The sequence below is a fragment of the Cariama cristata genome, unplaced genomic scaffold (genome assembly GCF_000690535.1).
Source record: "Cariama cristata isolate BGI_N322 unplaced genomic scaffold, ASM69053v1 scaffold4273, whole genome shotgun sequence".
In the NCBI taxonomy this organism is placed as follows: Eukaryota; Metazoa; Chordata; class Aves; order Cariamiformes; family Cariamidae; genus Cariama; species Cariama cristata.
The window spans coordinates 6,753-29,700 of NW_009607670.1; the positions used below are offsets into that span (position 1 = coordinate 6,753).

Below are 22,948 nucleotides of genomic sequence, written 5' to 3' on the forward strand. Positions count from 1 at the left end.
ACTCTTTTAACTTACTTTAGATGTGACCAATTTTTCCTCTGATGTGTTGATTACATTAGCAGATTGCTTTCCCTAGAAACCTTTGTCCAACAGCCTGCAGGCAACGAGCAGCGTATGCTTAAGTTTCTTGCTGGAGATGGCACACTTAAGCCACTTGCTTGGGTATTTAAGGGTTTTTAGGTATATTATACAGTTCGTTGTTCTCAGTCTGATTCACCTGCAGAAATCTTAGCTGAATGTAGCCTGACAAGTGGCAGCGTAGACACTACTGCCTACCGTGCCTCCACTACTGATGCTGTTGGCTGGACACTTCAGAGGTTTCATACTGCTGTCTCTCTGGACATACAAATGTTCCAATCTCCAGCGCTCCCAGCTTTTCCGAAACTCCATCTGAACCTAATAGAAGCAAAGAAGGAAACAAAAGGAATGAATGTAGAACTAATCAGATCCTTAAATGACTGCACTAGAAAAGAGCAGGGAAAAAACAAAGATGCCATACTACTGAGAAAAGCTGGCAGTGCTTTAAACCTGCAATATTATTGCTTCAAATTATCCAATTACCTCATTAGTCCATTGTAGGGTATTCCATATTTAAAATAATGACAGAATTCACTTTTACTTGTAGAAATAAAGCTCTTTTAGGCACCAGGAAATCTCACCCTCATTATTTTATTCTAAATTGTATTCATTATTTTATTCTAAATTGTATTCAGCTGCAATACTGAATGTACTCTATGCCCTACCAGTATTAACAATTAAGTTGATTTTGCTTATCACCCATGAAGTAACTGAAAAGACTGGCTTCCTGCTCAATACTATCACCACAGGTATTCTTAAGAGTTCTGTTTTAACTTCTGGTTTAATTAAAACAGTGTTATGTCTTGGATTATTTTTGTTCTTTGAATGTTTTTCTTATTCCATACAAAAAAGAAGATCTATTCAGAACTGAAAAACCAAAAATTGCGCACTTTAGACTGTACCTCCCCCCCTCCCCTTTTAAATAGCAATTACAATATCTCATTTTTTTTAAAACTACAAAATATACAGTCACAGTGTGTATATATATATATATACACACACAGTTCTGGGTTAAACTGTGTAACCTCTGTACTCATTTGGAAGTTTACCCAGAGTCTTGTAACTGCTAAACAAGAACAGAATTTAGATCTTCCTGTTCCATGGGCAAAGTTCTTGCCACTTGACTGAAGTAAGAACCTCCATTAGCTTTTAACACATAAGGCAGAGGACATAAAATTGAACATTTTTTACTCTAGAAGAAGGCAGGACTGCAACTACAGTTATCAATTCATTATGGTGTGTACTTCAGCCTGGAAGCGAGTTCACCATAGGTGGGTCACTCAAGCAAGCCTTCTCTGGAGAGTTCTGTTTTGTTTCTTTTTAGGGTCCAGTACCGACCACCAAGAGACTAAATAGGGTGATGGCAGTTCCAGCGCAGGCTTGTTGTCATACCCAGGCTGCTGAAACCTTCATACTCCGAGGGAAACTTCCTAGGGAACCAGCTGCTGTATGTCTTTCTTCTCTGCTTGTTCATTGTGAAATACTGAATCTGGGAGGCAGCCCTAAAAAAAGGAATAAAGCCTTGCACACCCAATTGTCTTCCCGTGGTGGTTACCTCTAGCAGTGCTGTCAGCTCTGGGTTACGGCCCTTGCACTGGTGGGAACCAGCTGCATCTCTGCATTTCTGACAATGGACTCTGTCCCTCCGGTATCACAACCAAATGGGACAGAAGGAAAGATGCTGAGAGATAGAGGCTTGTATTTCACAGTGATAACTGTGGGTCACTGTGTGAAAAGCTGCACAAAGATACCAGAAAAAGAGAGGGTGTCTCGTATAGCTTGGCGTAGAAGAATGAGGGAGAACAGCCTGATAAAGACAGATAAGGAAACAGTAAAATGCAGGAACCATACTGTCTGCAGGAGAAGAGCTGACCGTATTACCACCCCAGTACTTGGCACCTTCTGTGGGCATGGAAAACAGCTGGTTTAATAGGCAGCCCTGGGAAAAAGCAGTTGTAGACATTTACAGGCAGATCCTGAAAGCAAGCGTGAACGTACTTACTGACAGAGTAAGTCAATGAGCAATAGAAATGGGTATCTTAGAATCAGTCAAAGGGAGAAATTGATTCTTCAATCTGGCTGGGCATGACAGGCTGTATCCTAGAGCTATGATACAAATAGCCTGCAAGATTGAGATGAAGTGAATGGGAAGACCTGAACAAAAAACTATAGGAATGGATCTGAATGACAGAATATTAGCTTTCTCTTCAGAGGTTAGGAAAAGGGTAAAGAGCAGCTCTGCTGTCCATGTTGAATTGAGTTTTGCCTAGAAAGCTGTGAATGTATGACCGAGGGAATAGGTTAAGATTTATTTTGTAAAGAGGCAGTTCTTGAGCACAGAAATAGATCTACAGATCTTTCAGCAAAATAATTAGCCTAGTAACTTCCATGTGTGGATAAGATTCCCCAGAAATAAGCTATACAGGGAAAAGGGAACCAAGAACAAAGCTCCCATGAGAATGGGGAAGAAGGAAAATTTTTGTGTAGGGTGTTTTGAAAGAGAAAGGGAAGAGGTATGAGAACTTGGAAAAGATGGTCATGGAGGTTAAAGGTGGAGAAGGCTTCTCACAGACAGCAGCTGATTGAGCTTAATGCAGCTAATGGGCAAGGATGTTGAGAGTGTGGCAATGAATCTGGAATCTGATTACAAAAAGGTTAAACTTTGGCAAAAAACATCTCAACAAATCATAGTGAAAGGAAAGTAGTTCTGAAATGGGATGGAATGGAGCTGGTGGAGGAGTTCAGTGGATAGTCTGTATAGAGAATGAAAAGAAATTAAAAGAAAAAGGGAAGATTGGGCAGTAATTAAAAAAATTCAGGAGTCCTGGAGTCAGGACAGATTCTTTAAGGTAGAAGAGAGTGAAGTGTATTTCCATTGTCATAGGAAAGAAGCAAAAAGGAGAAGTAAGACTACAGAGAATAAAACCTGAAGCAGCTTAAACTAATTCTGGTAGAAAGAGGCAGCATCTCTGTGGTTTAGAATATTTCTTACAGAAAACAACACTAACTGCAGAAAAACTGGTCATATTTAAGCCCAGCTCATTTTGTAAAGAACATTGGTGACAACAGGCAATCTGGTGAGACCCTGCTGTTGGCTTCAGAGCAATATCAGATGATCCAGAATCTCAGGTGAAATATGACTGAAATATGAATGTATTTTAATGTTTTTTTCCATAAGCAGATACTAGAAAAGGACATTAGTAACACTTCTAGCTTTATTTCTACTCTTGATCTGGCACCAGGACTTGCAAAAAAACTTTCATTCTGTAGGGTTAAGGAAAAAGAAAATGAGTCAATGAGTCACAGACAAAAATAAAAATGTAGACCATATTGCAAACAAGCATAGCCTTCGGGCACATATAGTCTGTCAGAAGAAAAACAGTTTCTCATTCACAGTTTAGGAAAAATTTCTCATGTAGTTTAAGAAAGAAATAGAAGTGACTTGACCTAATCAAACTCTTTACATGGATTAGTTTTATCGATGCTGATGACTGGGCTTGACAAAATCCTTCTGCCGCCTTTTAACAAGAGATGGAACAAGCAAAATAATTCATCGCAGAGTGTGAGCTTTCTGTGAAGCCGAGCACATCGTGGTTAGATTTTATGAATTACATTACAAAGGCAAGAGAACTATAGCAACAAGAGATTTGGAGGACCTCTTAGAAATGTAGGTAGGCTAATTCACAGTAAGTTCCCTCAAATGAAACAAGCCTACCTGTTTCAGGGTTTGTAATAAAAGTTTGGGCTATGATGTAACTTTGCCTTTGTATTGCATGGAGGAAATTATTGGGCATTGCTCACGAGAGGCCTGGCTGCAGCTGTACAGGGGATGTATGAGCAAAGGCCAAAGTGAATCAAAAGAAATAGATGATGCACCAGCAGACAGTGCTGCATTTCAGGATTAAAGTACACCTGTAAAGCTGTACAAGGGATTTGAAACAAGTATGCTCTAATTCATGCCTGAGCAAAGCCTGCTGCTACCCACCTCTGGCTTTCGTAAGCAGTACAATTAACACATTCACTTAAACAAAATCTTACCCAAAAGCTAGAAAAGTGAACAGTCTCCTGCAGGGCTTAATTCAGGATGCCTGCTGCTTTTCTGTTGACTCCAGCCTGGCCATAATGACATAAGTAGAACATTTTTCCATTTATTCCAATTCCTTGATGAGGCCTATTAATAGGTCATCTTGAATTACATGTTTAAAAGTAGCTTTACTATGAGTGTAAAACACATTGATGTGCATTAAACTTAATAATGTGCTGCCAAATTAGTAGTGTTCGCTTCCCTTGTAAACCTGGCTGCTGAATGAATAAATAATTATCATCAGTTAGAGGGTAACATCAGAGATTCCTGAAACAGTAGTTTCAACAGATATGAGAGAGTACTGAAACAGAACAATACTCTTTGCCCCAAACAGGGCTGGGAGTCAGCACAAGCCATAGAAGATGGTACTTGCAATCAATTAACTCAAAGCCCTGGCTACATTTCTTCTGGGTCTGTGGGAGGCCTCACCACTCCATGAAGTTCAGTTTGAATGAGAGACTTGAAGTCTTCAAGTAGCTGGGCCACAGGGAAACCAAACAAAACCAAATTGTATGGGCATTAGCCAAGAGGACTCTCCAACCTCAGCACCCAGCTGGGCTGAGTTCTCAGAATAAAACAGGCTCTACTCCCACATTCACCAAAACAAGCAAAGAAGCAGCACTATGAGACAGATTAAGAGCAGCAGCTATAATTCTTAATAAAAGAAAAGCTCCACCAGTGAAAGCTATACAATCGTAAGCAAGACAACTTGCAAGATTTCATGTCTACAAATAGCGGCCCTAAATTACACTGCCTGAATTCCTTCCAGCAACATTTGTCTGAGGAGTTATCCTGTGCAGCTGTAGAGAGGAACGTCTGTAAAAAAAGTAAAAGTCCTGAACAAGGACAATTTAGCAGTTCGAGACCATTTTCAATTTCCTTTTCCTATAGTGAATGCTGATAAGGCAAATTGGAACAACTAGTGTCTCTCTTACCTCATTATTGATGAAACAGTAGAGTATTGCAACCATCAGCCCCTGAAATCAACAAAAAAACCCAGAAGAGCAGTGAGCAGAGCAGTTCCTTCGCTTGGCCAAACAAACTTGCAGAGGGCTAGAGGCTCCACGCTGGCATGGCCCATATAAGACTGAAAGATGGAGGCAATCTGTGGTCCCTGTCAGCTCTGATGGCAGAGGAGGGGTTTGACCAAGCTATGTCTCAAAGCACACAATCTTAAGAAAAAGGTGTTAACTGTTTTCTTCAACCCGTTATTTTTTTTCCTAAAGATTCTTTTCCCCTTCCTTTTCCTTACATGGTCTCAATTCTAAACACTTCGTAAGTGAACAACTCACAGTGATCTTAAATACAGCTCTGTGCTTGATAAACAGGGAATGAGTGGGCGAGCAGGGAAAGTAGAAGAATAATGATTCCCTTTGACAAAGGAACTCTTTTGAAATGGCCTTACCTAAGGCAACAGCTAAATAAAAATCACAGTAAACCTACATCCTCCTCACATGCAGTTACAGCTGTAGACAGCTACCTCTCACAGCACAGATTTTCCAGGGAGTATCAAAACCACTGGAAAAAGCACAAAATTTGCTTTGAGCAATGTCATTATACAATTAGAGGAAATCACAGACAATTTCATTATTGCCTTGAGGTGTTCCATAGGAAGTAGATATTAATACTTGGATAGCAATACCAGTTTACTGTGGTAAATTTAAGACACTGAAAATAAGAGTATGTGACACTAACATCTAAGTTGTCTATTAAAAATTAGTCCTCACACTTTCCCTTCCACTGTCATAATCTTGTAATATCCAATGCAAAACTGAGAAATATAAAGAACAGGGAACACGCAATGAATGAGAGAGAAAGCAGGTCCCCAAACAGGAGTTAAGAAATAAGTTATACACATGGGCTCAGTGTGAATGCTACCTGGAAAGAAGCAAAGGAGAGTTCAGTAAAAAGCTTCACAAAGCGCAGCATCCCTCTGGCATGCTCATCAGTAATAAAGGCAAAGATGACCTCATGGGTCCCCAGCAGCGGGATCAGAGTCAACGTAGACTTGGCCAGCCTAAGATCACAAAGAAACAAAAAAAAAAAAAAACAACTAATGCCATTGAGTAGATCATTGTTGATCCCAAGGATCACTGGGAGTCCCTGTTTCTGCATTCTGCTTCTGGCACACTGTCAACTCTGGTAAGTCACTGCATCACTTTGTGTCGCAGGGTCCTCCTCCACAGGCTGCAGAGAAAAAAAAAAAAAAGGTAATAATCCTCAAAATAACCTTGGTAGGTTTCCACACGTTTCAGCTACCCCTACCACTCGACTGCAGACCACCTCCTGCCGAGAGCAAAGCTCTCTGTTCAGCTACTGGCTGTATTTCACCCAGAAAATCTTCTTCCAAACTCAGGAGGATGCCATGTGTTTCCTTGTGCCTGAGGTGTCTTCTTGTGTATCCTTTTCCCCATCTGTAAATGCGAAAGATTATCAAAACCTACCTTTTTGACAGCCTGAAAGAAATAATCTATCAATAACTGGAATCTTTGTAAAATATCTTGGCAAAGGGAGGAGTACTAGCTATTCCTTCCCTCCTCTGTGGTGTATTAAATCTTCCAAACCTTGTAACTGACTGTAACTGCAGAACACTTTGTAAAAGCAGTTAAACTGTCTTAAGGTGAGTGATGACTGCATGATTTAAACAGCAAGTTCAAAGACCCAGCTAGCAAAGGAAAAAAGGCAAACGAACCTGAAATAAAACATTTTTCACCTGTGAGAGAGCAATGCTCAGGGATACAACCACAGGAAAACATTTGCAAGAATGGTCCTTAACTCTCTTTTGATAGACATACATGCTAGCCACCCAACAGGATAATGAAAGATGCCTGATCCTCACGTGGGAGTTTATAGGGCTATCCTGGGCCACAGAACCTATCAACATCTCACAACAACCTGTCTTGAGACAATTCAGTAGATACAAAATCACCCAACTAGCAGGGCTGTGAGTACTTAGTAGATCTTGTGTGCCCTAGGGCTGTTGGCTGCTATTCCGAATCGTGTAATCATTCAGGTTGGAAGGGACCTCTGGAAGTCTCTGGTTCAACTCCAGTTCACAGCAGGTTACTCACGGCTGTGTCCAGCCAAGTTCTGAGTATCTCCAAGGTCCTCCACAGCCCCTCTGGGCCTTTCTTCCAGCGTCAGACCACTCTCACTGTGAATTTGTTTTCACCTCTAACATGTAATTGGAATTTCTCCTGCTATAACTTGTGACCTCTGCCCCTTGTCTTTTCAGAGGTGCACAGGGAAAGGACTCCAGCTCCATTTTCTGTATAACTACCATTAGGCAGTTGAAGGCTGCAATTAAATCCTTGCTTAGTCTATTGTTCTCCAGACTGAATAAACCCAGTTTTCAGCACCTCCTTCTATGTCACCTGGTCCAGCACCTGAAGTAGCTTGGTGCAAAACTGATGCAAGTCCCATGGGGTTGGAGGGACAGGACACAACGTCTGTCTTTTACTGGGGAGCCTCAGCCTGGACACCAGAAGCAGTGTCACAAGTGCTGAATGGAGGGGATTGGTCACTTCCCTTGACCTTCTGGCTATGCTCTTGCCAGTGCAGCCCAGGATTCAGTCAGCCTGCACTGTCACAAGGGCACACTGCTGAATCATATTCTACCCGTTGCTCTCCAGCATCCCTGGGTCTTCTCTAAAGTTGCTTTCTCCCTAGCCAGTGCCCATCCTGTACTGCTACATGGGGTTACTACGTACCAACTGCAAGGCTCCCGTCAGCCCTTCCGCTGGCCTGCCAATGTCCTTGATACACAAGGACCAAGGGATGGTGAATCAAAGCAACTACTGAAATTAAATGGCTTACACATATGGGTAAGCAGAAACGCAGATCTCTAGTGGACCTAGGTAGACCATTGCATTAGAGGACAGGGGCTTGTTTAAATGAGCAGCTTACCAGCAAGTCTTGTGATGGAGGCTCTGCTCCACCACCACCTGCCTGAGATAGAGGTAGAAGTGGGAGGCTGATGCTGAACTGGCTCTGGAGACACTGCCTGGGTAAAGAAAGGGAGTTGTGTAGGTGTACAGCAATCCCCCAGCTTATTTAATGAATGCTAATTATTCCAGGTGGGATACTTGGAGTGCTCTGCCTTAAACAGGAAGCCATGCAAAGTCTTATGAAAAGGCTTCCTGGGTAATTAAGACCTCCCTAAAGAAAATCCTTTCCCTGAGCAAGGGGAGAAGTTTCTCCACAACTCCTGTCCTTCCGTAGAGAAAAGGGATTTGCTGCCATACTGAACAGTGAGCTCTCTCTTCGCCAAATGAACGGGCAACAGGAGAGAGGCGAAGGAAAGACTGGCCTAAGAGCAAAACACTTTTCTCCTTTCTGTACAGAAATGTACCTAAGCTACTGACTTTATAGGGCACCTAGAGTGGTCCTTGTTTAAAATAACACATTCCAACATAGCAGTTCTGGCTTCCCTCCACCCAAAATCTTTTCTAGTGTCTTTGGGCAGAAAAGAAGCAGGGGAAAAAATTCTGATAGAGGAATCTCTGACTACTGGTCTTGTTATCATCAGAAGCATACCAATGAACTGAATTCTTTTGGTTAAAACACTTCCCCCCAAAGCTTCTGGTTATAACCACCAACCTCTGGACGGACCATCAAGACTATAGTCTTCATCAGTGCTCTTTTGGTTAAAACACTTCCCCCCAAAGTTCTGGTTATAACCACCAACCTCCGGATGGACCATCAAGACTATAGTCTTCATCAGTGAAGAAGGCTCTGTTGCTGGGTAAATCCTTTTCTGCTAAAGCCCTTCTGTTTACACAGCAGATTTTTGAACATGCACCATGAAGAAATGAATGAACGTGCATCTCTGAGAAATGGCTCACCTGCATCAAACCTTCCTGCTGCTTGCAGAAGTCATGAGGGCCAGGGCTTTCTCCCTTGGCAGTAAATTTACAGTCAGATTTTTAAATGGCTTCAAGCCATCAGAACTGGAAAATCCCCCCTTCCACCACCACAAATTTTACCCTGGCAAATAAAGGTCACATATATTAAAAAAAAAAACAGTAGGCATGAAAGCAAAGCCTACAGCTCATTAAAACAAGTCCTTTTCTCTGCTTTGAGCTCTAAGCACGCATTGGGATTTCCAAAATTTCACATGAGGTAAGGAAGGTAGGTAACATACAAGGTAACCCTATACCCTGGTGAGAATGCACCAACGTACATGCTGTGCCTAGCTTGGAAGGCTACAGCATTGAAATACCCAACTTCAGACTAGCTAAGTCAAAGGCCAGCAGCAGTCCAGCTACCACAGCATGTAGCTCCACACTGGATAATTCAATAGCTAACTTGTTATTTCTACATTATTCTTCAGACTGCAATACAAAAGTATTCTCCAAGATGCAGAAATGAAGGATGTGACGATGAATCTTAGCAAGATGATTAAGTAACAGGAAGAATAAGGTGAAGGCTCCAAAATAAAAATTGAACATTTCTGCAATAACCCTGACATCTCTTTTGAAATGTTCTATGCATTCATGATTTAAAGTTTGTCCCAGTAACAACTGTCAAGAAGAACAAGGAGCAACACTCAAAATGATCCCTGTCTTGATTTTCATTGAAATGAAAGCTTTTATTTCTATCATTCATATTATTTTTTTCAAATTAGAATACGATAGGATAGAATAGAATATTTCAGTTGGAAGGGACCTACAATGATCATCTACTCCAAGTGCCTGACCAACAGTTAAAGCACATTGTTAAGGGCATTGTCCAAATGCCTCTTAAACATTGACAGGCTTGGGGCATTGACCACCTCTCTAGGAAGCCCGTTTCAGTGTTTGACCACCCTCTGGGTAAAGCAATGCTTCCTAATGTCCAGTCTAAACCTCCCCTGGTGCAGCTTTGAACCATTCTCACCCATCCTATCACTGGGTACCAGTGAGAAGAGCTCAGCACCTCCCTCTCCACTTCCCCTCCTCTGAGGTTGCCCCTCAGCCTCCTGTTCTCCAAACTAGACAAGTCCAAAGTCCTCAGCTGCTCCTCACAGGCCATGCCTTCCAGTCCTTTCACTAGCTTAGTTGCCCTCCTCTGGATGCATTCAAAGACTTTAACATCCACTACTTGCATTCACTGCAAGTATTTTAAAAATATCTGCTTAATTAATATTCATCCAGTATTACAGAAGACTGTAAAGTGACAAACTCTGAGATCAAACCCTCTGTTTATCTATAACACAGGTGTAACACCTGCCCTGGCTTCACCAGGGGGCTTTTCTGGGGACTGGCTCTGCAAGCAGTCATACCAATGTGTGACACCACACCTATGCGTTCCTCAAGGCCTGTGATCTTAACCACCTTTGACAATCCACTCCTTTCACATACCTCCTTCTCTACTTCCATTTTGATGGGCACAAAGAGTGTCAGACCACCAAATGACATACCTGCATTTTATGTCAGTTTTGCACATCAAATTAGCCTGTAGTTTGGAGATGATGATGCATATAACTCTGATAAAGATCAGGAAATTTACCTGGAGAAATGAAAGAAGGATTTAGATCATCATCAAGAAACACATGTGCATAAGTGATCAAAAAAACCTGGTTTGTTTGTGTAGGTCCCTGTGCATCCTGCTACTCTGCAACTGCAGAATTTGCCATGGAACTCAACTCCTTAAGGAATTGTGCTCTAAAATACATCTGTGAATGCGCAAGTCACCTTTGAAAACCCAGGCAGTTCGCTAAACAAAGCAGGGGAGCTTACCTACACCTCTGGGGAGCGAGATACAGTAAAGGTGTGGGCTGTCCCATTGGCCTTGTCTGGAGGGCCGAGACCGACACAGCATTGTGGCTGCAGAATGTGGCATTTCTCCACAGTGCCACACGATTTGTTGCTCTTCTGTAGCCCAGTACCTGGAATATTATCTTCTACCTCCCTGTACCACCTGCCGTAGCTCTCTGGAGAGAGGGGAGCTCGCTGGATTGCCGCAGCATGCTGTTTTGTTACCACGTGCTGCCAGCCACTACAACGTGACAGCGCGTGGCCAAATTAAGCAAACAAAATGCTCGCCGGGAATTCCGGTGACAGAAACCAATCTGGTTTCATAAAATCACATTTCTGAATGAAAATGTCAATAAGCCTCAAAGGTTATTAGCCTCTGGACATGCACAACAGCCATGTGCCCATCTGCTCTTTGTATTCTATCATGTCCTGCTCTCATGGAAATCTGCCAGCTCGCTGCACGCGCCCCGTACTCACCCCAATGGCGATGAGAATAGGCAGTCTGATGATCAACCAGTAATTCATGTTATAGTTTCTAGTCCAGCAACTAGGAGGATGGCAAAAAGAAGAAGACAAGAAGAAAAAGTTTCAGTACATCACTAAAATCTCTCGCCTTTCACTCTGTCACAGCAATGCAGATGGAAAACAATATTGAGGACTAGATACCAGGAAAGCACATCATGCTGACATGGAAACAGATGCAGATGCTTCTTAGAAACACTGAACGCTTTGTACTATTGCAGCTATCATAATCCAACTGGATACTACTCACCGGCCTTTCTTGCCCACTAATGGCTAGCTCTCCTCCACAATTTGCTATGAATTACCATCAGTTAATTGTGAAGATTTACTCCATTAAGACCAAGGTCAAATTTGTCATGTGGCTGAAAGGAGAAGGGGGGCAGTCTGAGTCAGACCTTTTCTGCGTGGTTCCTATCCTCCTCTTTCTGCATTATTTTTTATTACTCTTCAGCCTCCACTGTCAGGTCATCTTATTATTTAACTGTTTGTTAGTTCTTTATCCCATTACCTACCATCACTTTTCTCATATCAATATTTAGATTAGTCATCTATTTGTCCTTATTTTCAAAGAGGACCTACTAATTTTAACCAGGAGAAAGCAATTAAGGCAGCAAACCCCAGTGCCTTCAGTGTATATGTACAGGTCTCAGGCCCAAAGGGAGTTTTAAAAGTTATAAGCAAGTAAAATAAAAGATGGGAGCAATAGTTCCCAACTTTTGTTGGCCAGCTGAGCCCTCCGCCAAGTAAGTAACATGCTGCAGGCAATATAATACTTCATTCTCCCCATAAGTCTCATTTTAGCTTTTTAAATTCCTGTGTCCTTGAGCAATATTGGAGAACAATCACAAGAAAAATGATGCCTGAAAGGCACGGCTTGGGATCACTGGTTCGAAGTGAACTTTACACTGGGGGGGTTTGTACATCTGGTTCTTTCAGGTCCCATCATGGCCACAGCCAGCCACCCCTGACTACGATGGGCCACCCCTGTGCACAACGGCCCCCGTGTCGGTGCAGCTTTCACATGCCACTTCACTTGGTGCTGCAGCAACAGCATCCTTGATATTTTTACGAAATAACTTTGTTAGCCTCCTGCCGTAATGCTCAGCATTACTCAAAAGCAACAGTCATCAGTAAAGCCAGAAGGTTTCTGAGCTACACAGGCTGTGAAACATAAACTATGAAACAGCACTACAGAAAACACAGGTTCCTTCGCAAAAGTTTTTCTTCATCTCCAAATCTCATCTGCCAAAGCATATATATGCTCCATTTTCCTTAAGGTTTCTTAACAGGCCTATGAAACTTCAGTTTGGGTGATATTAGTGGAGAGTAAACCCTCCCCGACCTTGTAACGGGACAGCCAACTTGGGAGAAACTCGCAAACGGTGCAGCACGTGGTAGGGGTCTGTGCTACAGCAACACACCCACGTGTGCTCACGTCCTAGAGAGGAGAGCGAAGCTGCTTGGCTGCGGCAATTCCATATTCCCTTGCAGGTACTGCAAGCCTGAGAAGGGCTCAGGATTTCATTTTGCCTTTCAATTTCAGTTTAACGCATATGACAAGCATATTATTGCAACCAGCAGCTCCACAACCTACAATTCAACTGTATTTAAGATACTGGAGAAAAAAAAAGGTGTACATATTGTGTGCAGTCAGCATACCTGAGCTGGAATCTGAGAAACAGAAGAACCTTTTAATTGGTACATGTGACTGGGAGCCAGCTTCATGGAGCCTTTAAAATTAATTTTATTTGAACCTCTCAAGACCGGCAGAATAACAGGCATGGCTGGAAGTGGAGTTCTAATTTTCTGACTAGCTGCGGTGGAAGCAGAGGCAATTTTAAAATTTCCTGATAATGACGGAGGCTGAGAAATGATTCTCTACACTAACTCTGCTACATTTCTGTGTGTATTAATTTGCTTCCCATGGCACAAAGCAGTTTTAGCTACTTTTAAATTTATACAAATATGTGCAATAAAAACACCATTACAGCCCAATTAAAGTGTCACGGCTATTAAAGTGTCCAGAAAATAAAACTGATAGATCTGTACATGATTTCTTGTCCATTTGTGCTTTCTGGGATTGCCACACTGATAAATACATCACTGTCTATTGTGTTTGGGATCTATCCTTGCAGTTTGCTCAGCACCACTCAGAAGATGCTTGGCAACTAATAGCATCAGCGCTGCTAATGGCAAATTGGTCCGGTGAAACAAATGCAATTGGGAAGTTTCTGCCTTTGCTTACCAATCCGGTGTTCTTTTTCTAAAAATGAAAACACTGAATTTTTACCTTGAAGAGGTACAGCTGAAGGGCTCCATGTTTTAAAAAGATTGTAGGCTGGCTGTCTTGCTCCCGTAATTAATTGCGGATAGAAACAAAGATGTGTAAGTATAAGCTCTCTAGGGACAGTCTAATAACCAAGAAGCACAGCTTGCCTTTAATTTTATTTGTAATCTAGACAAAGCCTTTTTCAATAGCTCACTTTTTAAAACAGCAACTGCTTTCTAAAGGAGTTTACACTTGCACATGTAAGGGAAGAAGGAGCCAGTCTTGCAGGCTTCAGTCCTTCATTCAGATGGCTACATTCACAGGACTGCCTCAAATTCCCAGCCCTGACCACAGTTACTTCCAGTTATTCCTCATAGCCAGGGAAGTAGTTAAGTCACAAATGAAATTTACAGCCCGCTGCACATCCGTGGTGACAGCGCTATGGCAAGCGGCATGAAAGATATCCCTGGCTGCTCCAGCAAATGCCCGCCCAAGGCACAGAACTCTTGCCTTGCAGAGAAGCTGCTGCATGTCGTTATTTATTGCTGTATTTTACAAATATTTACACCAGATTTAGAAAATTCAATAAGGTGCAAAATTGCCCCTTTTAAGGTTCGCTGAAGGCAGTGAGTGACAGTTTCTCTTAATAGAGAACATAAATCAGCTCTGAGCACTGCATAATGTAGGAGGCTCGGCATGAGCACTTTGAATACATTTTCTACATCAACAGGAAGATATGCCCAAGGAACGTCACCTATTCAAAGGCTGCATGTTCTCTATACCTATTCTGATAATTTCAACAAAACTTGCAATACATCAGTATGGCCACCATCTAGCTACAGAATATTATCAAGACAACCTTGAAAAGCAAAGTCAGAAAATCCTAGCATTGCTTAAGCCAGAAAAGGCAGCTTTGACTGAACTGGTTCAGTACTATGAAAGACACTAAAAAAAAGCCGGTTCTTAATACTCAACAAACACCAGAAAAAAGTCTGGGGGTGGCTCTAACCACACTGAATTTTCAGATTACAGCATCACTCCAGCAAGGATTGTGTCGGGGAGGAGGAAGAAAAAAGGACTCTCTACAAAAGTGCTGGCTGGGTTGTTTGGAAACTAACTAAAAGAAAGACCCAATAAATATTACATTTAGAACAAAAAGGAAATAGAATTAAGTTATTTATTTCATCACAATGAAAGCTACCCAAATATTTCCCAGGCAGTCACTGTCACTAAGAAGAGGAAGCCATTTTCCTCCCCCCCTTTTTTTTAAAAAAAACAAAAAAACAAAAAAACCAAAACCACAAGCAAACAACAAACTACAATGCTATTTGGTACAAAAGCCTACATAAAGGTAATTTTTCAGAACAGCCACTATGGTAAAAGTGGATGAAAGTCTTCTGTGTTTTGCAGCACTCTTATGTGCGGTGTAGTTGACTTCAGCAAGACTAATGAAAGCAGACAGAGAACGTGCCTTTATTTTAAGACGATCTAAATAATGGAAGCTTAAACAAGAACAAGCAATCACATCTCTGCTGCTAGGCATAAGCTAACCACTACAAATCACAGGCAGAATCCCGTGGGAGGCTTTTGCCTTCCTCTGAAGCATAACTGTAAAGGCTACTGTCAAAGGCACGGTATCAGCAGTAGTCTTGGTTGGGTATGATGACTTCTACTGTTGATACTGTAACTACAGAAAAACAAAACATACCTTTCCTTGACCTGCAAAAGGATAGATTCATTCAGACATGCAGAAAATTCTGATCAGAAAGAACCACATGCTCCTTTCTGAAATGCTATGCAAGACCTTCAGACAAAGCAGAAGCAATTACATGAGGTTTCAGCACGTTGCCAAAGCAAACCACACCAAACAGAAAGCAAACAGTGACCTGCTGGTGCATGCATACAGTACAAATGAGATAACCAGAAAAATCAGAACTAAACCAACCCCTCATCTTCATAAAGGTACTTGACAGTTCCCCAGAGGGTAACAAACAGCATTGGCACACCTGGGAAGAGAGGAGACAAGGTTGACACTGACATGAAGAGACAGGGAAAAGCAGAGAGAAGGACAAACCCCCCACATAATGATGAGCAACGTTACGAACCGGTGGCAGGGTTGCAGCTCCTACCCAGCGCAGGTGGCTGTCAACCGTGGGAGGAGGAATCTAACCTGCAAGTAACTAACACACGTAACTCTTTTTGCCTGGGTCCCCACCTAGCTCCTAAGAGGCATGAAAAATAAACAGACCATCACTCCCATAATCAGCATATAGCAAGCTTTTCCATGGAAAGTTTCACAGTGGGCCAAGGGAACAAAATTTCTGGAAGCTCTGTTAGCTTCTATATTCACGGTAGAGAGGAGCGCAGCGGGCACTGACTCTAACCCTTACATCCACGTTCCTGCCTGCGGGTCACCTATGCTGTGTTCAGGCAGTACCAAACTCGGGCTGTCTCTTGGCATCAGGGCTGGAGCACACCCAGCCCCACGTAACCCCGACGGCAAAGCGGGGTGCGGGCACACAACACATGGCAAGGATGCTCAAGACCTCCCCCACAGAGAAGTCCCAAGTTTGGGCTGCAGTTGGACTTGAGTGGCTGCAACAAAGACAGCAGATGTATCTAGTCGTGAGAAGAGGCTTGGTCCTACGCTTGCCTGACAGTGCATGTGCTATGGTCGGTCGGTTTATCTGGGATGTAAAGGGAAGAGAGAAAAGCCAAATAAGCTGGCAGTCATTACTTGCTTTACAAGGTCAAAGGCTCTCAAATTAATTTCTTTCATTTACAAAATGCCTAGGTCTTGAAAAATAATTTTAAAGTGCATCTACCAACCGATACTCAATAGAGGGAATGCCAAAAAAGCCCACAAGGAAGGAGAGCAGGTTAAGACTCAATGAGCAGGATGAGGAATTTCTGCCTAAGGATAGATCAAGATGGACTAATTCCTCTGCGTACCTCCTTGGACAGTGTCCGATGATGTATGTACATTGTGTAGGAAGGGTAACATTTCCCGTGATTTGTTATTGCATTCTTAAGAACCAATACAGTAAGGGACCATAAGAACATCAGTGTGCAGCAGTAAGCACTGCACAGGGCAAATACACGGCTCCTGACAGCAGAAGCCACAGGGAAATCGGTGATCTCTTGCAGTCTGAGAATCTACAAGCAGTATCTGCAGTGGGTATTATCAGTAAAAACCTTCTCTCTTGTTATACTGTATTCTTTCTCTACCATCAGAACAGCTAAATACTACAGACATAAAAGACCAATTATTCTCCTTAATCAGTTAAAAAAGAGAGAGAATAAAGAGCAGAAAGAAAAAAAACACCACTAGTAAGAATAATAGCAAAGATAATGAACTGAGTAGAGATTATTGGGGCAAGTGGTTGAACATGTTCCATGGATGTACCTGATACTGAGAGTACACTATTTTGGGAGCAAAGTTACTGAGAACTCCATGCTGCTTTGATAGTGGCATAAGAGATTAAGAACAGGCTCATTGCAAATCACTTCCAAACACAAATGAGCCTTTGATTCATAGAAACTAACTATAGTTTGAATTATTCCATTCTTGACTTTGCTGAGAATTAAGACATCTTAATATGAAACTTAGAGGATAAGACACGAACACTGAAAGCACAAAGATTGTAGGTCAGTGGAGGGAACTGAAATATCGAGCGATAACGATAATGATTTGTAGATATCTCCATCTTCAGGATACATCAAAAACTTTCCATATTTAATCATGTTCCTTGACCTTTGAATTAAGAATTATTAATATTATATTTAAAAAGAGCCTAGCTAGGGAAAGGCTGGTATTATTGAACTGCATCAGCATCCTGCTATTCAAATATTATACAAATTATAGGCAGCATGTACAAGGTGACTTGTTCAACATCCTCTGCCTACTCCCACTTGTGATGCAGGCCCCTGGTGTCTTGGTATTGCAACACCATCAGACACATCATTTTCCATGCCAGCAATACACATTTTAATCTGAGACACCAAGACTTAACAGTGCAATACATACATGTAGGCTTTGAACATCAGTGCAAATTCTACATAGATACCATCTGACATCTCCCAAATTCACAAAGTCTTGTCTTAAGAAAAGCGTGGGTCTGAAAACTGTATGGGATCCGCTTTCAGCAGATGGGAATGCATCTAGTTTTCCAAAGCCCTAATCAAGATCTAAAGAGGAGACTGCCCCAAGAACATTCCCTAATCCACCTCAAGTTCTGTAGAAGTCATTCACAACAGCAAAACAGCAAGTCTGCAGCATCTTTGCAGTAACTGTAGTTTGCAAGGATCACCGAGGCTCTCCATAGATTAATTTACAATCTTGATACCCAATTAAGCTGCATTAACTGGCACAAATGCAAATATTATTCCACCTACTTCACTCAGTCAAGAGAAATTTGGCTAGCCTGAGCAGGCAGTGGAAGCAAACTGTTTACAGCTCCTTGAATAAACTCTACAGATGACTATCATTCATTAACAGAATCAGCATTGTATTCCAGTCCTGGGCTCCCAACATGCAGCTCTTTGCATCTGTGTTTCAGCCCTACACCTCTTTGTCTTGCTGCTGCTTTTCAAAGAGTATCAGGTATCTGAGAAAACACTGCACTCCTTTATAGGATGCACTTATTTAAGATATAGGCTGAACTCTTTCTGGTTTTGCTTTTTGTCATAACATGGAAAGCTCTGAGATTGATCTTCTCCCAGATTAACGAACCACAGAAAGGTCTCTGAATTCTGGAAATGGTAACATCTACTTTTGTTGTACTGTATCACTGCTGAACATGTCAGAAACCACAAGAGCCTGCTCATAATAGCCTCTGCCATGTTAATTCTAGCAGGCTGATAGCTGACCAAAAATCTTTGAACACTACACGGTGATTATGAAATCTGTCAAGGGTACTAGGAAATAAGCATGCCGACAGCTCAGCTAATGAAGTTCAACTTCAAATGACAGGAGACAGGGCATCTGAATTATAGGCTGCAATAATAATATATATTATAGATGGTAAGAAAGTAATGGAACTGCCAAATCAACATCTTAACACTCCATGGCATAAATAAGCAGCAGGACCTACTTATTTTCACTCTAGCTTATATATTCTATGCCTGGCCAGGTGTCTGGAAAAGAAAAAAAAAAAAAGTTGGAAAATCAGGCATTATCCAGAATGACAACAGGATGGGGTAGGTAAGAGAAGAAAGCTGTGAGAAATTCTGCACAAGAACCACCGTTTGGTTGGCATTTTCACAATGCTCCACTGTCCCCAGACAGAGCCAGAGAGAAGAGCAATTCATGGTAATTTCCATCAGCAGCTCCGTGTCCTGATAAGAGTATGTAGAAGTCAGTCTCTTCATTTAATGGGTCTGAGATATATGTCCTGATAACAGTATGTAGAAGACAGTCTCTTCATTTAATGGGTCTGAGATATTTTGGTAGCAGAACAGAAAAGCTCAGGCTTGTTATGGAGTCCACTAAGTAGCAGTTACCACAAAAGGTGTCACCAGGTGGTGGTACTCCATGCCATCTTCTTTCCCATACTTCAACGTACAAGGAAGTTTTCATTCTTGCAGACATACGATATTTCTAGCTTTGCATTGTCCACATCTTATGTAAAGGCAATTTCAGGGAAGAAAGATGTATGAGGAGCAAGAGAGGCTCCCTGCATCCTCACGTGCTGATTAGAGATTCTTCCCAAAGTAAATTTGTCTCTGTAGGACCAGAGGCTGCCATCCTGCTGACACCCTTAAATATTTATACAGCATTTTAAGACTAATGACTTTGTGTATAAGCTCATATTTCAGATGCCACCTGACGTCACTGGTTTCCATGTGGTCAGAAGTTCAACCTCCGAGACAATCAGGCACACAAACCAGAAGGACACTACTGCTGTCAGAGGAACTCCGATCCTCCTCTTTCTCTCAGAAAACAACCAGGACGGTCTGACTGGATCAACTGCTTGATGTATGAAAGCAAGAAGTATGGGATGAGGAACTGAAAGAAGTGATAAATAAATATGACTAGATGTAGAAAGAGTAAGAGCATTGAAGATGTGAGAAGAAAAGGTGAAATGTTTTTCTTTCTGAGAAAGGAAAGGCATAAAAGAGTTTAATCCAGAAGACAAAGAGTGAGGAGAATTAAGAGAAACTCCTGACATGCATTTCCTACCGAGATCAGTCTGGACACAAAACCTATTTTCACATCTTTGTCTGAAACACAGTTTTCATTTGAAAACAGAGAAGAAGTGGTCGGTGCAATGAATCCATCCTGTTGCTACACTGAGTTCACACTGGGCTTCAGAAGGAAGGTTTCTTACTGGTTCTGCTCCAGTCAGATCTTCCTTGCAATCAGGATGTAGGTTTTGACACCCTAGCCAGGCTTCCTGCCTTTAATAGCTTCATTCCTTCAAAGTATTCTTCCTTAGAGCAAGTTTGGATTGCCAAAGCTTGGAAGGAAGTGAATTATTTATTTTTTATGGCAGTTTCCCTGCTGCAAGTGCAGCTGGGTGTAAAATTGCCATAGAAGCTCAGAGAATGTTTAGTTTTTTATTAACATTTTCTTCTTAGCCTTTAGTGCTGAAAATTGTCTCCTGTCATTCTTCCCGCCTGGATGCTGCACACAGTCTCTGTGGGATGTTGCTGTTGTTTCCTCATTCTTCCCTCCACCCCGCTTCTGAACGCGAACAGGTCCTTTTTCCACTAAAAGCTGCTGAAAGATGCATACAGCAGCGTTACAGCAGGAACTGCACTTCTCCAGAGACGCCTTTGTACAGCACTGCCACAGCTGCCTGAAGTCAACGTCAAGCTCAGCAGCTCTTCACTTGGGCTCAGACACGACAAACACTGAGTTGGTGTCCTGGACACCCTAAGAGCAGTTTGCACATCCCAAAAAACAAACAAAACAAAGAAGTGATCATCACGATCTCCGTAGTTACGTTGTTTTCTCTCCCTGCTTCTTCTGCAAATGTTTTGTTCTCTCTAGAAGGTGAGATCTGTGGGCAAGGATTTCTCTTGTGCCAAAGAAAGCACCAGGTACCAACAATGTATATCAACAATCTTTTTTTTTCTGCAAGCAATAATGACTATCTGAATCAACATCCTGTTTAGCTGCTGTTGTGCTGACCTCCAGACTGAAGGGAACCACTCATCTACCTGCTCTGCCATTAGTCTATTAAGAATTTTGTTTGTTGATGCTGTTAATGTTTCTGCTTCCCCGCCCCCCACCCCCATCAGCTTTGAAAATAGCCAAACCCATTGTTTTTGCAGTAAGATATGCGGAAGTCAGGATTGACACAAATATATGAAAGTCTGCTTTTACAAAGAAAAAGAAGACATAAACAAGACATTTTCCACATTAAATGAAATAGGAAAAATTTAACACTGCCATCTCAAAGCCTAGGATGGCGTGAAATCTCGGCAAGTAAGTGGCCATTACAGGAACACAATTACCTCACAAGCAATCAGGAAGGCTTATAGAGTCCTATCAATATATAGGATGTCGATATAAATTACTCCCAATTCGTAAAACTACATTAGTTTCCTCAGGTCTATCAAGATTTTATAACTTTTCTAGCTTTTGCAAAGTACGGTAACACAAGATAAACAGATTTTTCCCCTTATAAAGCACTTCAACAGCAAAGAATAATTACTCATTTAAACTGATACTAAATGGACTACCATCTAATAACATTAAGAACTGACTTGAAATTATCATACAGCAAAAATATATTTGGGAAATATTTATTAATTTTTCTTTACACTCCTCACTGTCTGCTAAGTGTTCCTAGGAAAACACAGACTGAATATGGTATCTTTTACATGTTTCTATTTGAAAAGTAGGTTTACCCTTTCCAAGTTTTGAACTGAGATGAAATGATCATGTTAGACATAAATGGGAGAAGTACTTTATTTTATTTACACAACTAAGTGGACTTCTTCCCCTGTTATAACAAAACACAGCACTATTTAATATAGCAGTTTAAAAGCTTGGAGAGAAATAGGTATTTGGACATTTCTACCTATTTGAAAGCTGGCCCTTACGTTATTACAGTTTTGCTTGAGACTACCTGAGGAAACCATATCCTCTAGTTTCTTGTTTGTTCTGCGACCTGTTGTGCCTCAAAAGTAGTACAACAGGGCAAACATCGTGACGAAGAGTATGTGCAAACATGCAGGGAGACAAAAACCTTGAGGAGAAGACACAGTTTTATTCATATGTACATTTGAGAGAAGTACAAGCGCAAACATCTGTGATCACATGGGGGATTGCAGAAGCTATTCAGACAGCAAAAAAGAAGTACAACAGGGCAAACATCGTGACCAAGAGTATGTGCAAACATGCAGGGGGACAAAAACCTTGAGGAGAAGACAGTTTTATTCATATGTACATTCGAGAGAAGTACAAGCGCAAACATCTGTGATCACATGGGGGATTGCAGAAGCTATTCAGACAGCAAAAACAATACCATATGGTCTGTGAGTGGAGTGATCACAAAGTTCACTTGTAATTAGAAGAAATAACAACATGAAATGACTAACGCCCCCTAAGTTTGTGAACAATACACATACAAAATTTTAAAACATAAATATTCATCAAATGATGAGTAATGAACAAGTTAAAAAATTATCCTGTAAAAGGACAATCCATTAACAGAACAAAGGGTCAGGGTATCAAATCAGCTCTGCCAATCAAATAGATACTTATTTTTTGATCCAGCTCTATTTTTACACTTGACAAACTATTTCAAAGAGCAGGACTCTCTCAGCTCAAACAGGAACCTACCGCCTCTCTGAAGCCCCAGCATTATGCTGAGGCTATCATGCTGTTCAAAAAAAAAAAAACTAAAAAAGTCTTTTGAGCATTGCATACAGCAGAAAGGTAGCTAGTGAGGGACCTGAGCACCCAAAAAAATGGAAAAAAATTGAATCACCAGTGAAGAAGCAAGAAAGAGTGGAAAAAATCTTCATATCTTTCCACTTGTTGGAGACAAAACTGCTATCTGCTATAACTAATCTGGGAGCACTGAATTAGCAGCTGTGTCTGCATTTGAAGATGGAGAATCACTGGCAAGGTTTGCACACGCAACCACAGCTGGAATAGCAAGAAACTGTACAGATGAGGATTGAATGGCACCGGCAGAGTTTTTCTAGGAAGCCTGGATGAAACCCATAGATGCAGTACCAAGTTCTGGCGTTGCCACTCATTTCCACAAACTCATTCAGAAATTCAATATACAGTAGCAAAAC

At 41.6% G+C, this 22,948-nt stretch overlaps 1 protein-coding gene across 1 annotated transcript in view; it reads right to left on the bottom strand.

Moving 5' to 3' along the window:
* Positions 1-206: 206 nt before the first annotated feature.
* GLP1R (glucagon-like peptide 1 receptor) overlaps positions 207-22,948 on the bottom strand; it is a 56,960-nt gene continuing 34,218 nt past the window's right edge. Inside the window, exons 7-12 of the mRNA XM_009696805.1 lie at positions 15,636-15,696; positions 11,377-11,446; positions 10,563-10,651; positions 6,041-6,179; positions 5,098-5,139; positions 207-396 (exon numbers count right to left, since the gene is read on the bottom strand). Of these exons, the coding sequence (XP_009695107.1) occupies positions 229-396; positions 5,098-5,139; positions 6,041-6,179; positions 10,563-10,651; positions 11,377-11,446; positions 15,636-15,696 (569 nt within the window). The 3' untranslated portion in view covers positions 207-228. The remainder of the gene's footprint in view (positions 397-5,097; positions 5,140-6,040; positions 6,180-10,562; positions 10,652-11,376; positions 11,447-15,635; positions 15,697-22,948) is intronic.